This window comes from Micrasema longulum, unplaced genomic scaffold, assembly GCF_059751315.1.
Source record: "Micrasema longulum isolate JH-2025_06_02 unplaced genomic scaffold, ASM5975131v1 h1tg000942l, whole genome shotgun sequence".
Lineage (NCBI taxonomy): Eukaryota > Metazoa > Arthropoda > Insecta > Trichoptera > Brachycentridae > Micrasema > Micrasema longulum.
This window is the reverse complement of record NW_028278133.1, coordinates 1,901-17,560: the sequence shown is the minus strand read 5'-3', so window position 1 is coordinate 17,560 and position 15,660 is coordinate 1,901. Positions and strand designations below refer to the sequence as shown.

The window sequence follows — 15,660 nt, the reverse complement described above, 5'->3', positions numbered from 1 at the left end:
TACTTTGGATTTTTTCAAGTTTTTTTTCATTTATAAAAATATATATTCATTATAATACATAAAGAAAACAGTGCAGCGAGCACCTATAGACTCAAAAAAACGCGCTTGTTACAGAAAATTAAAAAATAATTCAAACAATTAGAAATTTATAATAATTTTTGAAATAGTATTATTTTTATGCCAATGGTCACTTTTATTTGTACAATTTAAAATTAAAAAATAAATAAATTACAGTATTTTCAACAAAAAATTGTCAGCCCATAAAACTTTCAAAACGTTGATGTATTTGACCCGGATTCAATTCAATAATTTAAAAAAAAAAGGTTACTGGGTTTAGGTCAAGATAGATCAGAGAATTTACTCAAAATACATCTTTAAATAATAAATGGTATAAATTAATATTGTATAACTGTATAGTACATTAACTTGTAGGTAGTAATGTTATTGTTAATTTTTGCATAAAAATGTTTTGCCTTTCAACAGGTTGTACCTAGTTAGGCAGGCTAGACATGATCCAGAGAAATATATTACCGAAGTTCGTATGTAGTAGATAAAGTAATTGTTATTTTTGTTAATAAACTATAACTATTACTATCTGAATTATGAATAAGTCACTCAGATACCAAAATAATATCTAAATTCCTTAATTCCACACGTAATGCGTCATGGTCTAAATACTTAAGTTTTCAAAGGAATAAAAAATTGCAATAATCTCCCCAATGAACTTAAAACTGTAAATAAAACAATAAAAAAAATAAAAAAAACTTAATACATCAGTAAACAAATTCAAAGAAATTTTTTGAACCCAAGTAAAATAGCATTCTATTTTAATAAGTATGAATATTTCCTGTTTTTCTTTTTATTTGGTATATTTTTTTTCCGATTTACTCGTATATTTGAAATGGTATAACATCAAAGTATTAAATAAATATTGCAGTGAAAGTCATTCTCTAAGCAAAAATGCTCAAATAAAGCAAAAATAAATTATAACTCCAAGATAAAGATTTATTAACATTTATAAATTAGAAAATGGTTTGTTTTCTAAATTATTCTTATTCTTTAATTTTTATTATTATCGTTTTTTTATAATTTATATTGATGTTGAAATTTTTAATTATTAATGTCATATTTTCGTGTTTATATGTGTGCTTCAATTTTTATTTTTACCGGTATGTTTTCTCATTTATATTTATTTTTCATTTGTTTATGATATTATTATTATTATTTTGATTTTATGAGCATCATTTAATGAAAAAATATAAAAATAAAAAGAAGGTTCTGCCTAAACACAAGAATTTCTTAGCTGGTCAGGACCTGAAACGAAGAGCCTCTGAATATTTTTAAACTGTGAAACAAATAAAATAACGTTGATTTCAAACAACTAAAATCCCACCAAGCCACTTTTTGTGGCTTGTACGAAGTGTTATACGTAATACAGGCCATAAAAAGTTGCATATTTCGTTTTTTTTATCCATTAATATGAAGAACATATATATGAGAAGAGTCCAAGGTACTTGTTTTTATGTTAAGTATGCAGAAATGTTCCTTAATATGTTTTCTATCCGCACAATTAACGTCATAATTAAATTCATCAAAATAAAATATTTATCTAAAGTTAAAAGTAAAAATACCAAACAGTAATTTTTTACTCGAATTCAATAAATAATACTGGCACAATGATCATGATGACTTTGATTTTTAAAAATAATTAAAACTCGATAGAACATTAAGTTGTGCCTTTATTTTAGAGAATGGATATTAGTTTACTTGGTTACGCTTACCAACATTGCATAAAAATAATAGTAAGTAAAGTATAAATTACTATTTTAAATATAATCACTTGAAAAATACTAATCACTAAAAACTGAAATGGAAATTTACATAATTTCACACATTAAAAAGCGTCGTTTAATGTTTAAAAAAAATCTTATTTTGCCATGATATAAAAAACATATTTTTGAAAAGCCAATATCGTTAAGCATCTTCAATACGGTTAGAAAGGGAAGCAAGCGTAAGATGCTGGTTGATTCTGCGTAAGGTGTTAAGAGAAGGTGTATTTTTATTTCAGTAAGTATGTATTTTAAGCTAAAGGCATCAAATAATCAAATAAAAAGCTATTTATTTTGATCGTCATCATTTTATCTAAAAACCGCAAAAAAGCAATTTTCCTCACAAAACTTCTATGATAATGATAGTTGAAGGTAATAAATAACTCGATGAAATTGATTTTCAATGAAACCTTTTGAGGTATCAAAAAGGTTAAAGCGGTTCTTATATAAGATTGCCACATCGCATGTTCATTTATTTTATTTTTCACAAATAACTTTCTAGAAGGCTCCATTAAGGGTTTATTAAATGGAAATGCAATGTACTTCTTTTGCTAGATACTTCTTTTACAAAATGTAATATACTTAAATTCGATCAAAAGATGTATTATATAAAGGCATTTGTTCGATGTTTAGACGTAAAAAAAACTGTAATTAAAATGGATAGAATAATATTACTCATGTTTTTCAAAACATAACCAGTTTGGTTGAAATATTTATGAATTGGGATACAACCAAAAAGAAGAGAAGTAAGGAAGAAAATAAAAAATTAAACCTTTTTTCAACATTGAAAAACATACATCAGCAAAAATACGAATAATTCGGTTGGGCTTGACCGCAGTAATTTTTCATTGCATTCTACTGTGAAATTTAACCGGTTACCTAACCAATAATATGGAACCGCTGTGTTATAATATATTTACTTTTTTAGAGTGTTTATTTTAACACGCATGTATTTTTGTATAATAAAAGGCACTAAGTGTCGTGTATTACATTGCATATTTTAAGTTGAAGTTTTAGAGGAAGCTTTTCTTAAATTCATTCATAGGTAGATAAAAAAAAATATAAAAAATATTGCTTTCAAAACGCAATATATTATATAACTTTCCATACATATTTAGTATGTGAAAGGTAAATTCCGTATAGTTAAGAGTACACTTGAGATATACATTTTGTAATTTTTCAATCCTTTTCTATAACTTTTTATTTTATTGAGCTTCTTCGGGAGCTTTTCCTGGGACCTTATTGAAGAATCATTAAGATCCTTTTGCGAATTTCCATCATCATTTAAAAAAGATTCGATGCTAAGTTCATCGACGCTGATGTTAGTCGTGTTAAATAAATAGAAAATATAAATTAAAAGTTCGCGGTTGTTTTCCTACCTTGCGGTATATTAATTTAAATACAAAGGCGATAAAAATGGTCATTAACCTGTTTAAATAATGAACTATTGTGTCTTTGTTTACATCGAGGATACTTAAAAATTGAAAAATATTTTTTAACTAAAAACGAAATGATAATAAAAACAAAAAAATCACGAATAATTTGTATATTCCTATTTGAATTTGTGAACAGCGACATAGATTGTTTACTCTTTACTTACAACTTCTTTAGAATATCTTGTACCCAGCAGGAAAAGACTCCAAACTACGTTATATTTCCCGATACCCAGAACAAATTTGAGAATTAATGTTTTTTTCTATGGAGCATGTCATTATTATACCGCTCTCTCCGGTCTTGCAGTCATTTTTCAACTGTCCTATACTAAATATAGAAGATTCCTTATAGATGATCCGCGTGTTTATTAAAACGATGTCAGAAAATATTTACATCGTCATTATTCCATGTCAGCTTCCTAGTAAGAGCATATGGTGTCCAAGTTGGGGCATTATATGCAACGCCGTTTTATTATATTTTTTTAATCCTCCAAGCATCTCTGTCGGCTGCCAGCGCTTGTGCATCCTTGTCATGTTCGTATCCCGTTATTCTGACATGAACAGATCATCTACAGAACATTCATTGTCACTGGCTCCTATATATGTTTCAAGAGTGCCAGATAATTGGATATGCAGATGACCTAAATATAGTCGAAAGATCCTTAAAAGCTGACGAAGAAATCTTTTACTCGCTCGAAGCCACTGCGCGCTGTGTGGGCTTGAGAATTAATGAAGATATAATAACATTTGTCACTCAAAGCCAAAACCCAACCCACGAAACTTAACCTAATGAGGAAACTACAGAAATAAAGAAACGATTATTGGGGGGCAACATAATATATTTCTCCTTGCTGCTAGCGTTTAAGTTAAAAAACGTCTATAGGAAAATGAAAATTACTCTGTACAAGACCATTATTTGTACTGTATTGGCGTATGAATGCGAGGTGCTGACATTAACAGTAAGGTCCGCCGAGATATTGGACATATTTGAAAGGGGAGTTATTTGCCGAATCCGTGATTCCTTGAAAGATGGAAAAAAGTGGAGCATTAGGCAAAATGTCGAATTGTACCGCATATATGGAACCTCTAGTATCTCAACCTACATAAAACTGCTCAAGTAGGCTATACACGTTCAAAGAATGCCTGATGCGCGAGTAACTAAAAGAATGATGACTCGAAATTTGGGGGATAAAAAAATGATTAGAAAACCTAAACTGAGGTAGCGAGATGATGTAAAAAAAGATGCAGCACAGCTTCTACAAGTTGCAAATCGGAAAATGGCAGCTGAGGACTGGCAAAGTTAGAGGCAAAAGGTGAGGGAGGCCAAGGCTTGATTTGGGCTGTAACGCCATCGAAGAAGAAGATAAAGAAATATCTAATCTCCAAATAGCCTTAATACTGTTGAATGTGGGGCTTGTAATTCCTAGCCGCACTCCCATTTCTTTTTTAAATCTGCCTTTTTCCATAACATATTCTCCAAGATATTTGAAACTCTCAACTCTTTCGATGACTTGGTTTGACATAGTCGTATTTTGGGCTTGAAGGCAAGAATTGTTACACAGTTCATGGGTTTTAGCAATATTGATTTTAAAACTTATGCATGTGGAGTACCTATTTAGGCTATCTACAGTGGCCTGAAGACCCTTGACTGAATTGTCAATAAAAACCGCATCATGGGCATACTCTAGGTTGCAGAGTTTTTAGGAAGAGGAGATGAATATTTCTCAATCAAGTGGAATTCATTTCCTTAAGGTGAAGTCCATGAAAATTATAAAAAGGAACGGTACAAGGATGCAATTTTGAGGAACTCCAGTGATGATTTTAAACCAATCTGTGAAATATCGTTGATTCTGATTCAGCATTCAATATTTAAGTGAAAGGTTTTGATAAGTTCAACAAGTTTTATAGGCACTTGATATGATTCTGGTATTTTTCAGAGTGTGGGTCTGTGGGGACTATCAAAAGCTTTTTTGTAATATACAAACCACATAGCCAACGAACTATTTAGTTATTTGTTCTCCTGTAAAATACAGCGTATGTTGTGGATGTGATCCACGCATGACCTGCCTAGTAAGAAACCTGCCTAGTTTTCCCTCAATATTCACATATTGGGTCCTTGAATTCTTTGCTGTATTACATATGCAAGTACTTTTCCCGGTAAACTAAGTAGCGTGATGACACAATAGTTACCACAGTTTAATGGATCACCCTTTTCGTGCAATTCAATTCAATTTAATTCATTTATTTTAAATATAACATATACATTACAAAAATATATTTAATACTTACATATTATAAAAATAAAAAAAATACACGAAAGAGACTCATGTCAAAGTAGTAGGAGAATCCTGCTCCGGAAAACCCCTTCGGATACATGGAATAGATCAATATCCAGAGCAATGTTGTTCAGCATAGCGGTAGCCCTTCCAACAGGCATAACCATAGGCAGGTTGGTCCTGAATATCGGAATATGAAACAACCTATGCTGACGCTGTCTTAGGTAATTATCAGGAACATACAAACCAATGCTCATCATAATTTCAGAATTATCGATCAAACCGCGCAACAATCGATAAAATACACATTCCTTCTAGTCTCTAAACTGTTGTAGCCAAGCATACCCTGGAGAAACTCGGTCGGGTAGAGCCAAGGATAATACCCGCACTCTCTCATGTAGAGATATCTCAGAAACTTCTTTTGGATTTTCTCTATCATAAGAGAGTACTTCAGTTCATGTGGCCCCCAAATCATCGAGCCACTCTAGAGTCTACTTCGCACCAAGGAGTTGTAAAGAGTTCTCAGTACGCAGGTATTTTCGGAAACCCTGGCAGTACGCAGAACAAATCCTAACATCTTCAATGCATTATCACCGATTGCCTCTATGTGTTCATGAAATGTCAGAGTGCTCACAAATCTAACGCCCAGATCCTTAACATTCGATGTTTTATCAGATTCTGGTCATTCATTTTGTAGCGAAAAAAAAGAGTTTTTTGGGCCCTAGTGAAGGACGTGACCGAACACTTGGAGCGGAGATCTCCCCATTTACACAGTCTCTAGGGCACCTCTCTTGTTCTCACACCTTGATCATTAGTTGGTGTAAAGGGCCAACAATGCCGGTGATGCTGATTTTGAGAAATTCCAGGTGTTTATCTTTAACTCTTGATTTCGTTCCATTATTCATGTTTGACATGGCCATTTATAATTCACCCAGTGTCTGAGAGCCGTCAGGAATGTTAACTGCCCGCTAATCTCTAGAAATGACATGCCATATTTTCTATACGCGGTCTGTGCCTAATTTAATCACTCCATCAAAGTTTTTTACAGCTCCTGCATTTAATAAAAAAATATTTTATGGTATTGACTAGATACAATTTCCATCTCAATGTGTGATAGCGGATTAATAATACAGTTCTATGTATGAAATAGAACCAGAATCTCACTGAACGATTGCTTTCAACTCGATGGCTACGCGTTGGTAAGACAATGTAGTGGTTGTCGCTTTCGCTTTCTATGCCTGAGGACTCGGGTGCAATTCCTAGGAAGTTGGATATGAACATTTGATTAAAAAGGTGGTTTGACGCTACTTTATTTTAAAACCTTGACTGGCACCAGAAGCGTAAAACTGATCACCTTATATTTATTTAACTGATTATAGATATACGCTGAATGCAGTGCACTATGCACAATTGGATGTAGACAGGCTAGTGATGATGATGATATTAATTTATTACAATTTCCATTCATTATGAGTTTTCCAATACTAATGAGTTATGCATCTTTAGTTTATGTTTTATTCGAAAATTCCTCATTATCAATATTCTGATAGCGACTGTTCCATAATATTTAAAAAAAATTATGCATAGTGGTATCTTAAATCAGATTTAATTGGCATTTTTTATCATCCATTCAAAATTTCATCAGTAGTATAATAAACTATTACAAAATGACTACACTTTAACAATAATATTTGGTTGGTTTTAAGTAATTAATAAATATATTTTATAATGATTCTAAATTTAAAAGTAATAAATCTGTTATCAATTTATTTATATTTAAGGTTACATTATTTTTAGTTGATTTGTTATATTTAATGCATTCACTTTATGATCAAATATTTAAATAAACATTTGTAAATAAATAAATATAAATGTCTACCGTTTTCGAGAAATGCCAGTCTCTTTGTTAGTACATTAAAACAAACAAAACATGCAAACAGTTAAACATTTTATTTTGCAGCGCAACTAACAAGCCATGAGGCTTAATAACAGTAATAAATTACAGCACAGATCACCCAGGCTTGAGAAAATTCTGATGTAATTTTTGTGTTCTCACCGGGAATCAAACCCGAAAACTGCGTGAGTCGAACGTTTTAACCACTATGCCACGGAGGCTTTCATAAACTTCACTAAGCAATCGTCATTGCAAAAAAATTTGAAATCAACGTTCTGACAGTACACATGATATTAGTAGCTTACACTAACGTACACGTCTTATCAGCACTTTGCGTTGGTTTAATATTGATGTGCAACTTTTATAGTGAAGGCGTATAGTTGGATTTGGATGTTAGTGTTATTAGTGTCAGGACGAAGAGTCAGGTAGGTCTCGAAACCGGTACACATAGAAAAGCTATTAAGTGGGTACATATAGATGTACATAAATAATTTATGAACATAAATACGTAGTATTTAAAACTGTCTGAAAATTTTGTTAATTATCTCTGTTTATTAAGTTAGTCTTCTTTGTTTATTCTCAATGTAAAAATATTTTTAAAAAGTATGTTGTTAGTGTCCTAGACACGGATTACCCCAGTGAGGTCACATTATTTTTATGATAAATTACAGTTTCTAACAGAAAAAAATTGAATTAAATAAATAATTATTTACAAACATTTACTTTTAGTTTATCGAAATGTTTGTTGACTAATAATGAAATATTATTAAAATATATCAATATCTCAAATGAAGAATGAGACCATTTTACTATCCGTATCAATCCCGTCTGTAAAAATATTGTTCTTTCAAAAAATACGATAAAATGTAAGCTTCATACTTATATGTCTAGACTTTTATACTCCCTTTTTAAAAAACGTCATCTCTGTTAATATATCTGTTTATCTATACCACAGAACCGTCTATTCAGTGATCCATACCCAAGATACGAATTTGAATTCAAATATAATCTTTTCGTGAATTCGAGGGTTCAATATTCAAATATTTTACAAAATCATTTCACATTATTTATAAATACGTTATCAATGTAAGTGGCTTTATCGGTCACAACAATGACCTTTCTTTCATATTAACATGAGAATCATTGATAAAAAAATCGATCGTAATACGTCATGTTTGTATTTTTAGGTTGTCTGACGAAATATGGGCAAAGAAAATTCTACAGGTCTTAAGATAAGAAATGGTATCAAAAATGAACAGGTCGATAAGAAAGGCATCAAGTTTTTCGACCCGATGATCGAAGGCGTTAGATGGACAGAGAAATATGCAGATACTATCCAAGGATTTTGGGACGCCATTCCTGACAGAATTAGTACGTTTATTGCCACCCTGGCAGTGTTCACATTTGGAGCTACCCTTAAAGGCATGTTATTATTTTTTATCTTGGTAATAGAATTTCTAAGCGTCCTTACGTGATGACATTTATTTGGAATAAGTAGAGTACGATTACTGTCGGTACAAACAACAAACAATAAATATGTTTAAAATTATTAGGACAATGATGAGTTTGTTATTGTGCCAGTTTTGTTGCATGTTGGGCCTCAGGGCCCAACATGCAAAAAGTTTCCGTCAGCGATGGATAAAAAATAGACGTTTTAGTTTACTGTGAATTGTTTATTTTTCATAATGTTTTGTCTGTTTACATTTTGTGTTTCTCACATTATTATTTTTATTACTTTTGATTTGAATTGTTTTAACCATCATCCGATAGAAAAACAAGTGTAATCAAATAGGTCTTTAAATAATTCATTTATTTTATTGAAATAAACGGCACTTAGTGCCTTTTACATCTAAGTTACAAATACAATAAAATACAAATAAAAAAATACACCTGTAAGTGAAATTATTAGTAAAATATAGTATTTAAAACAAAATATTACTGAACGGTTATTTACAAATTAAGGAGTCAAAAAAAAGATACACAGTTTAAAAATTATATTACTAGTTATAAAAATACTTTGTAACGTACGCGTTACCACGTTTTTGTGCGCTGCTTCGTCACCCGCGTCTGCAGCAGTCAAGCTTCCCTGTTCTTGTTCCCTGTCCAGAGTTAGGAACTCAACTAAATTTATTCGGTCGGTTACATGCCTTATAAAGCGATGCGCGTCGGGCTCCGTGAGTCAGCCGTCCCACCCGCGCCGGCTGCCTGGGAGTGGTGGGGGTAGTTCTCCCCCGCCACTCACTACATGCCGCCGGCCGCAGGTGGCGTAAATACGGGCGCTTAACTTAAAAATAAGGTGCTTAATTTCGTCGGCAGCCGCGACGCGCACAAGATGATGAGCATAATTTTTTATTTTACATTACATTCTTTATATTTTACTAGCTATATTTTACCCCGGTAAAATAATACTGAGGCCAGGCTCGAAAGTGACTACTTTATCTTTATTGAGAGCCTAGCACTCAGTTCTGTACATTTACCGGGGATTCTATCTAGTTATTTGATTATTTATTTATATTTCTTATCGTTCTATATTAAGCGTCCGGAACATACTTAAAAAATAAAATATTTGGTCTTAGAAATATTTTGAACCAGTAAAAAAAACTAAGAAAGCAACATATATTAATAAAAAAAAAATATGGAATGACACTAAACGATAAAAAAAATGATTTCGGCTAAGCTTTATTACGTCGAAGGTAAACCTTTGCGAGTACAAAAAAGAGGAAAAAAAGTTTTTTTATTTCCGTTTTTTCCACGTATGTTTATTTATTTTTTGTATTTCAGGAGAATGGGTAATTATATTAGTAACTGCTGCTAAGCAGTGGTCCGGAAACTATGGAACTGGCGCTAATGAGACGGACAGAAAACTGACATTAGAAGAGCTTTTCTCCGTTGATAAATTAAAAATGAACAACTGGACTACGTTCTGGATTGGAGCCTTAGTTGTTTCATACGGCATGTATTTTCTCATAGGAGGATTCTTGCACGTAAGTATAAGTAGAACAAAATTAAATTTTGACAACAATTTCACTCTACTTGTGATTCAGCAAATGACAAATCCACAATTTCTGTTTATGAAATCCTACGCAATAGCATTAAATTATAGAATACCTCACATGAGTACACTATTATAAACTTAAGATTGATTTTCCAATATCTTATAATTAATTTGCTTTGCCGTCTTTGTCAGTACCTTCATATTTTCTGATTCAATGACTTTATTTCTTTCCTTAAAAGATTTTTCTATTTTCCCTTTTTTATTCTTTCTTTCACGATTTTTTCTTGATTTCTCTGAATTACGTCGTACTAACCTAACTCGATGCAACTCATTTTAAGCAACATTTTTTTCTTACCAGCAGCAATGTATAAAGGCACTTTAAACGTTTGCACGCTCATGAATTTTATAAAACTAAATGACCAAACAACACAAAAAGTTAACTTAGTTTTAAATATTATCAATACTGTAAGGGGTGAATAAAATGTGCGGAGTAAAAAGAAAAAGATTTTCACTAAGTATTAAAATAAATTTGTGGTAGTTCTATTAATCCAATCTGACGGTAAATTGTTCAATATTTAAAAATGCCTCAACAGTACTGTTATATATCAAAAGTACCATCTTACGTTGCCGTAGGTTTAGGATTTAATTTATGTACAAAACACGTTAAATATTAGAACTTCCTGCGTACATAAATTTCATATTTACAGTATTTTTTTTATATATTTGATCGCAAACTTAGCCATTCGCTACATTTTCTTTATTTCTGGTGATAATTTAATAAATTCTTTGTGTTTCCTTTCTTATTATTGTAGTTGTTTCAACAAACCACGAAATGAATTAACTTTTACAATGGTAGATTTAAGTATAGATTTAACTACGTTATATGTAGTTTGGTGCAATTTTATTCATTATTTGTTTGCAATGTTTTAGTGGTACTTTTATGTGCAACGCCGGGACAAAGCTCAGGAATGGAAACTTCAGCCCGACAAATGGCTTTCTCCCGAACTGGAGCTGCACGAAATTATGCTGGGAAGCTTGTCTCTTTTGGTCACAGCAACCTATTCAGCGACCCTCGCTTGTTATATCTTCAATGGGAATCCTTCCTCAATCTATTACAAATTCGATGAACATGGCTGGCTATGGTTTTTCCTGCAGTTTCCAGTGATTTTCATATACCAGGTAAAGTGATTACTCATTTTATTTTACATTCATATTTTGATAATAATAATAATAATCTACTTACATGAATATGGCGACAACGAGTGTATTATATTTATTGTGTGTTTTACCTCGGTCATAATGAATGTTTTTGAAATTTAACTGAGAATTAATTTAATGAAATGTCTAATTATAATGTATCAAATTAAAATTCTCGAAATATCAGATTCTCATGAATTATTCCCTAATTGGCATTCAGTGGTGCTTAAGGCACTAAATTAATATACTAAATGCAGTGTTTCTCGATTATTTGTGATATCAAAGGATCTGTCATACACTTCAGGGCCTATGATTGAACATGTTTTGAAAAAAAATCACACGTATTTTTCTATAAAACTTAGAATTTACGAAATAAACCGTTGAAGATAACTCTATCAATTTCGCATTTTAATCGGAGACCAGATGTCAGCCAGGAACATTGAAAGCATCCACCACATACCCGAATCCATTTTAAAGACTAAATGTCTTTCATCAGATTCACTCATACAAGCAAGAATTTTTTTTTCATTATGAATTGATTTTATTTCTTCCTCTACCAAATTCAGTAAGGAAAATCGTGAACAAAAATAAATATTTGTATTATTTGTTATAAATGTAAACATTTCCAACTTTTAATTTCCCTTTCACTGTCACTCTAACCTCCTCCCCCTCCTAATCGTCTCCAAAGTAGGGACAAGGGGAAGTATAAATAAAATAAATAAATAAACCCACCACCCAGTTCAAACCCTTTTATTTTGACAGTGATATGAAACGTTGGTTGGGACTGGGAAATATCATTACCGTTCCTTGTCCGCTCACTAGATGGCGCATATAGTGTCCACAAAGAGCCTCAAGGGATCTCTGTCGGCTGCCAGTTTCTGCGCATCCTTTTAAGTCAGGCTCGCGTCCCGCGGTTCTGACTTGAACTAGTGACAAGCAGTCAGCAACGGACATCCAGGACGTCAAAAACCTGATGCCTTGAAAAGTAGGCGAGCGTAGTTAAGGCTCTCTAGAGGCATACACCAAATATGCCCATTCAACTGTATCGCCTACTGTGAAATGTGAATGTTCAGTGAGATTAAGTAATGATAAATAATATCTTAAGTATATCAGTAGGAGCAGAGAAAGGATGAGAGCCGAGTGAGCGCAACCGCAATGCGATTTCTTTGACGAATGTGTGGGAAATCAATGAATGGCAGGGTAAGAAATGATGAAATTAGGGGGGAGTGTAAATCTGAGTCAGGTATAATTGATCAAATTAAGAAAGGGTTTCTGAGATCGTTTGATCATGTAGAACAAATGGATGAGAAAAAAATGTTACACAGGTATATATGGTGAGAATGAATGCTAACGTGGGATGAAAATGACTAAGAAAGACGTGGCATGATTAGATAAACCAAAACCTTATGTTTGGTCATGTCAAAGGGCGTGTATGACAAGATGTATGAATGTGGAAGAAGCTAGAAATGTATGCCAGAATAGACGTAGCGCTCTATTCTCTCTGCCTACCTCTACGGGAAATAGCGTGATGGTAGTAGTAGTAGTAGTAACATCAGTAAGATAGTAAAAGGCAGAACCCTCAAGAGAAAGTACCAATATCATTTGAGCCTCCTACATAGTTGAAGGTGAGCTTGAGAAGGGAAAGATAAGTAGAAATGTAGAAAAAATTAGTGTTTAGTGGAAATATAACTCCAATTCGATCAATAGAAAGGCTAAAATGTATCTATGAATTGAGGCCTAAGTGCACTTAGTGCCAAATCGATTGTAGTATGGAGTAAAAAATAACAAGGAAAAAGAGCACGAGTCTTAAATAAGTATAAATACGCGTTTTTTTAAGATAAAAATATGACATCTCGTAGAAAATTCTCTATTTATTTAAATCAATATATTTACATTCAAGCATTGAGACGCTAGCTGTCAATAAGTAAAACAGCCATACTTTAAAATTACCCCACACATACTTATGCCCCTTTTCCGTGTCAGAGGTATTTGCTTACTAATGGGAAATTTAATAAATAATGACGATTATTTCAGTATTATTTGCCTTCCGCGCTTGATGGTACGCAGAGCGTCGCATTATTATACGAACCGCATAGAATTTTGATATTTTTTAACATGTAGGTAAAATGATCAGTCTAACGCTTCAGGTGCCAGTCCAGGTACTATGACATATTCTGGCGTAACAATACCTTTTTATATACATATTTCATCTCATTCGTGTCGGGAATCGAACCCGAGATCTCTTGCATTGCAGGCAAATTCGGTGAGCGTCTGACCTCAAGGTTTTGACGTAAATGACTAATTTTATCAAAACAATGATTTGTGTTAAATAAACGAATAAAAACAATTTTCGAAATAAATGCATTTTTTGTGTTTATAATTAAATCTTGTAAAGTAAAATTTGAAAATATTTATAAACAAAAAAAACTTATCAAAAACGTAATATAATGATTTCTTGTCATTGATTTAACTTTTTGAGTGCATGCAATTAATATAAGATAAAAACATTATCACGAGTCATTTTGAGATTATTGGGTTTACTGATAATGTTAATATTTCGCAGGTGTTCAGTTATTTCAAAAATCATGTTTTATTTTTTTTTGAAATCTGATTACCCTTTCTCATCCGTTTTTTTTTAATTGACTAAATAATTACCTGAAGGTCGATTATGTGTGCTGGCAGTCTTTTATTTATTTTTTACAAATAATTTAATTCAACAGAATCCCAGTGCTTCTTAACCCGTGAACCCCACGAATGTCAAACTGTGTTAATGATTATTATTTTGATTTAATTAGCTCATCGCTGTTTTACCAAATTACCGAACCTATGTACAATTTGCTTAAACAAAATGAACATTAACGACATTTGTGTTTTTTCTACAAGTTGAATCAAACACCATTTTACTGTTTTTGTGAGAGTTGCCTTGTTTAAATGAATAAAAACTAATTTGATTTATTTTTCAAATAGGATTACACAACGTACATTATACACAGAATGTATCACACCCGATTTCTATACACGCACTTCCACAAACTCCATCATAAATACAAGCAGCCAACCGCCTTTTCTGTGACTGCCATACACCCTGTTGAGATCATGCACATCCAACTGACCATGTGTCTTCCTCTCTTCACCGCACCAATCCATTGGCGTAAGTCAAAAGTTTTTAATATTTATGTAGGATTTTGTAAGTTGATTCAGGCAGCTGCTACCCCAGTTGGAGATGACAGAAAAAAATGATGGTATGCTTTGATGTGTACTTATTACATGTTGAATAAAATAAAGTCTTCGGTTATGATGCGCGATCGTGACGGCTAAACTTTACGAACTACTCACATTTTAGTAACTGACTGACTGAACTTAGTCTTTGTAGTAAGGGCTGCATGGTTTTTATAATACCTTACCCAATCAATCTCTCTTTGATCGAGTGAAGAACTAATTTCATCTTCTATTTTCCTGACGAAGAAGAAGGAAAGTACATTCAATTACTATTGTGTGCAATGCAATGACAGCCCACGCATCAAAACAAAAAAAAATCACATGCTAAATCACATAAATTCTTAACAATATTCTGTCTTAAAGTAAAGTACAATTGTTAATTAATAATATTATAAATCTTGTAATACACTTACATTTTTCACCATTATTCATCAATTTTTTAATTACTTTGGTTCAATAGAGCTCTGGGATGGAAAGTCTCATATTTCAGCATGTACGCTGAAAAAGAACAAAAGAGTCATCAGTTCCTTTATGAAATGATAAAAAACTCTTTTTGTTTGATATCTACGGAGTGCTTTTTGATATACGTCAATTTTTGACAAGTTTTCAGTAAAATTCAAATGAGGGTACTATTTTAAAATCTGGGAAAATCCATCTTTTTTCATTTTGAGCAAATCAAAAAGTGATGCAATAATAGCTTAAATTTTTATTTTATATTTCAATATTTTATTATAACCAGTAAATACCTGTTTTATATGTAAGAATCGCCAAGAAACAAAAGTGAATCAATTAATTTAATTTTAAAGATTGCTAACTT

General features: G+C 32.1%; 1 protein-coding gene across 2 annotated transcripts in view; it reads left to right on the top strand.

Annotated features, from left to right (window-relative positions):
- LOC148277997 (uncharacterized) overlaps nucleotides 1-15,267 on the top strand; it is a 42,095-nt gene extending 26,828 nt beyond the window's left edge. The window contains exons 2-5 of one of the 2 annotated variants that reach the window (XM_088232056.1): nucleotides 8,620-8,854; nucleotides 10,214-10,416; nucleotides 11,358-11,606; nucleotides 14,592-15,267. In XM_088232056.1, the coding sequence (XP_088088182.1) occupies nucleotides 8,635-8,854; nucleotides 10,214-10,416; nucleotides 11,358-11,606; nucleotides 14,592-14,864 (945 nt within the window). In that variant the 5' untranslated portion in view covers nucleotides 8,620-8,634 and the 3' untranslated portion in view covers nucleotides 14,865-15,267. The remainder of the gene's footprint in view (nucleotides 1-8,619; nucleotides 8,855-10,213; nucleotides 10,417-11,357; nucleotides 11,607-14,591) is intronic. The other variant, XM_088232055.1, reaches the window with a different exon arrangement.
- The last annotated feature ends 393 nt before the right edge of the window (nucleotides 15,268-15,660 follow it).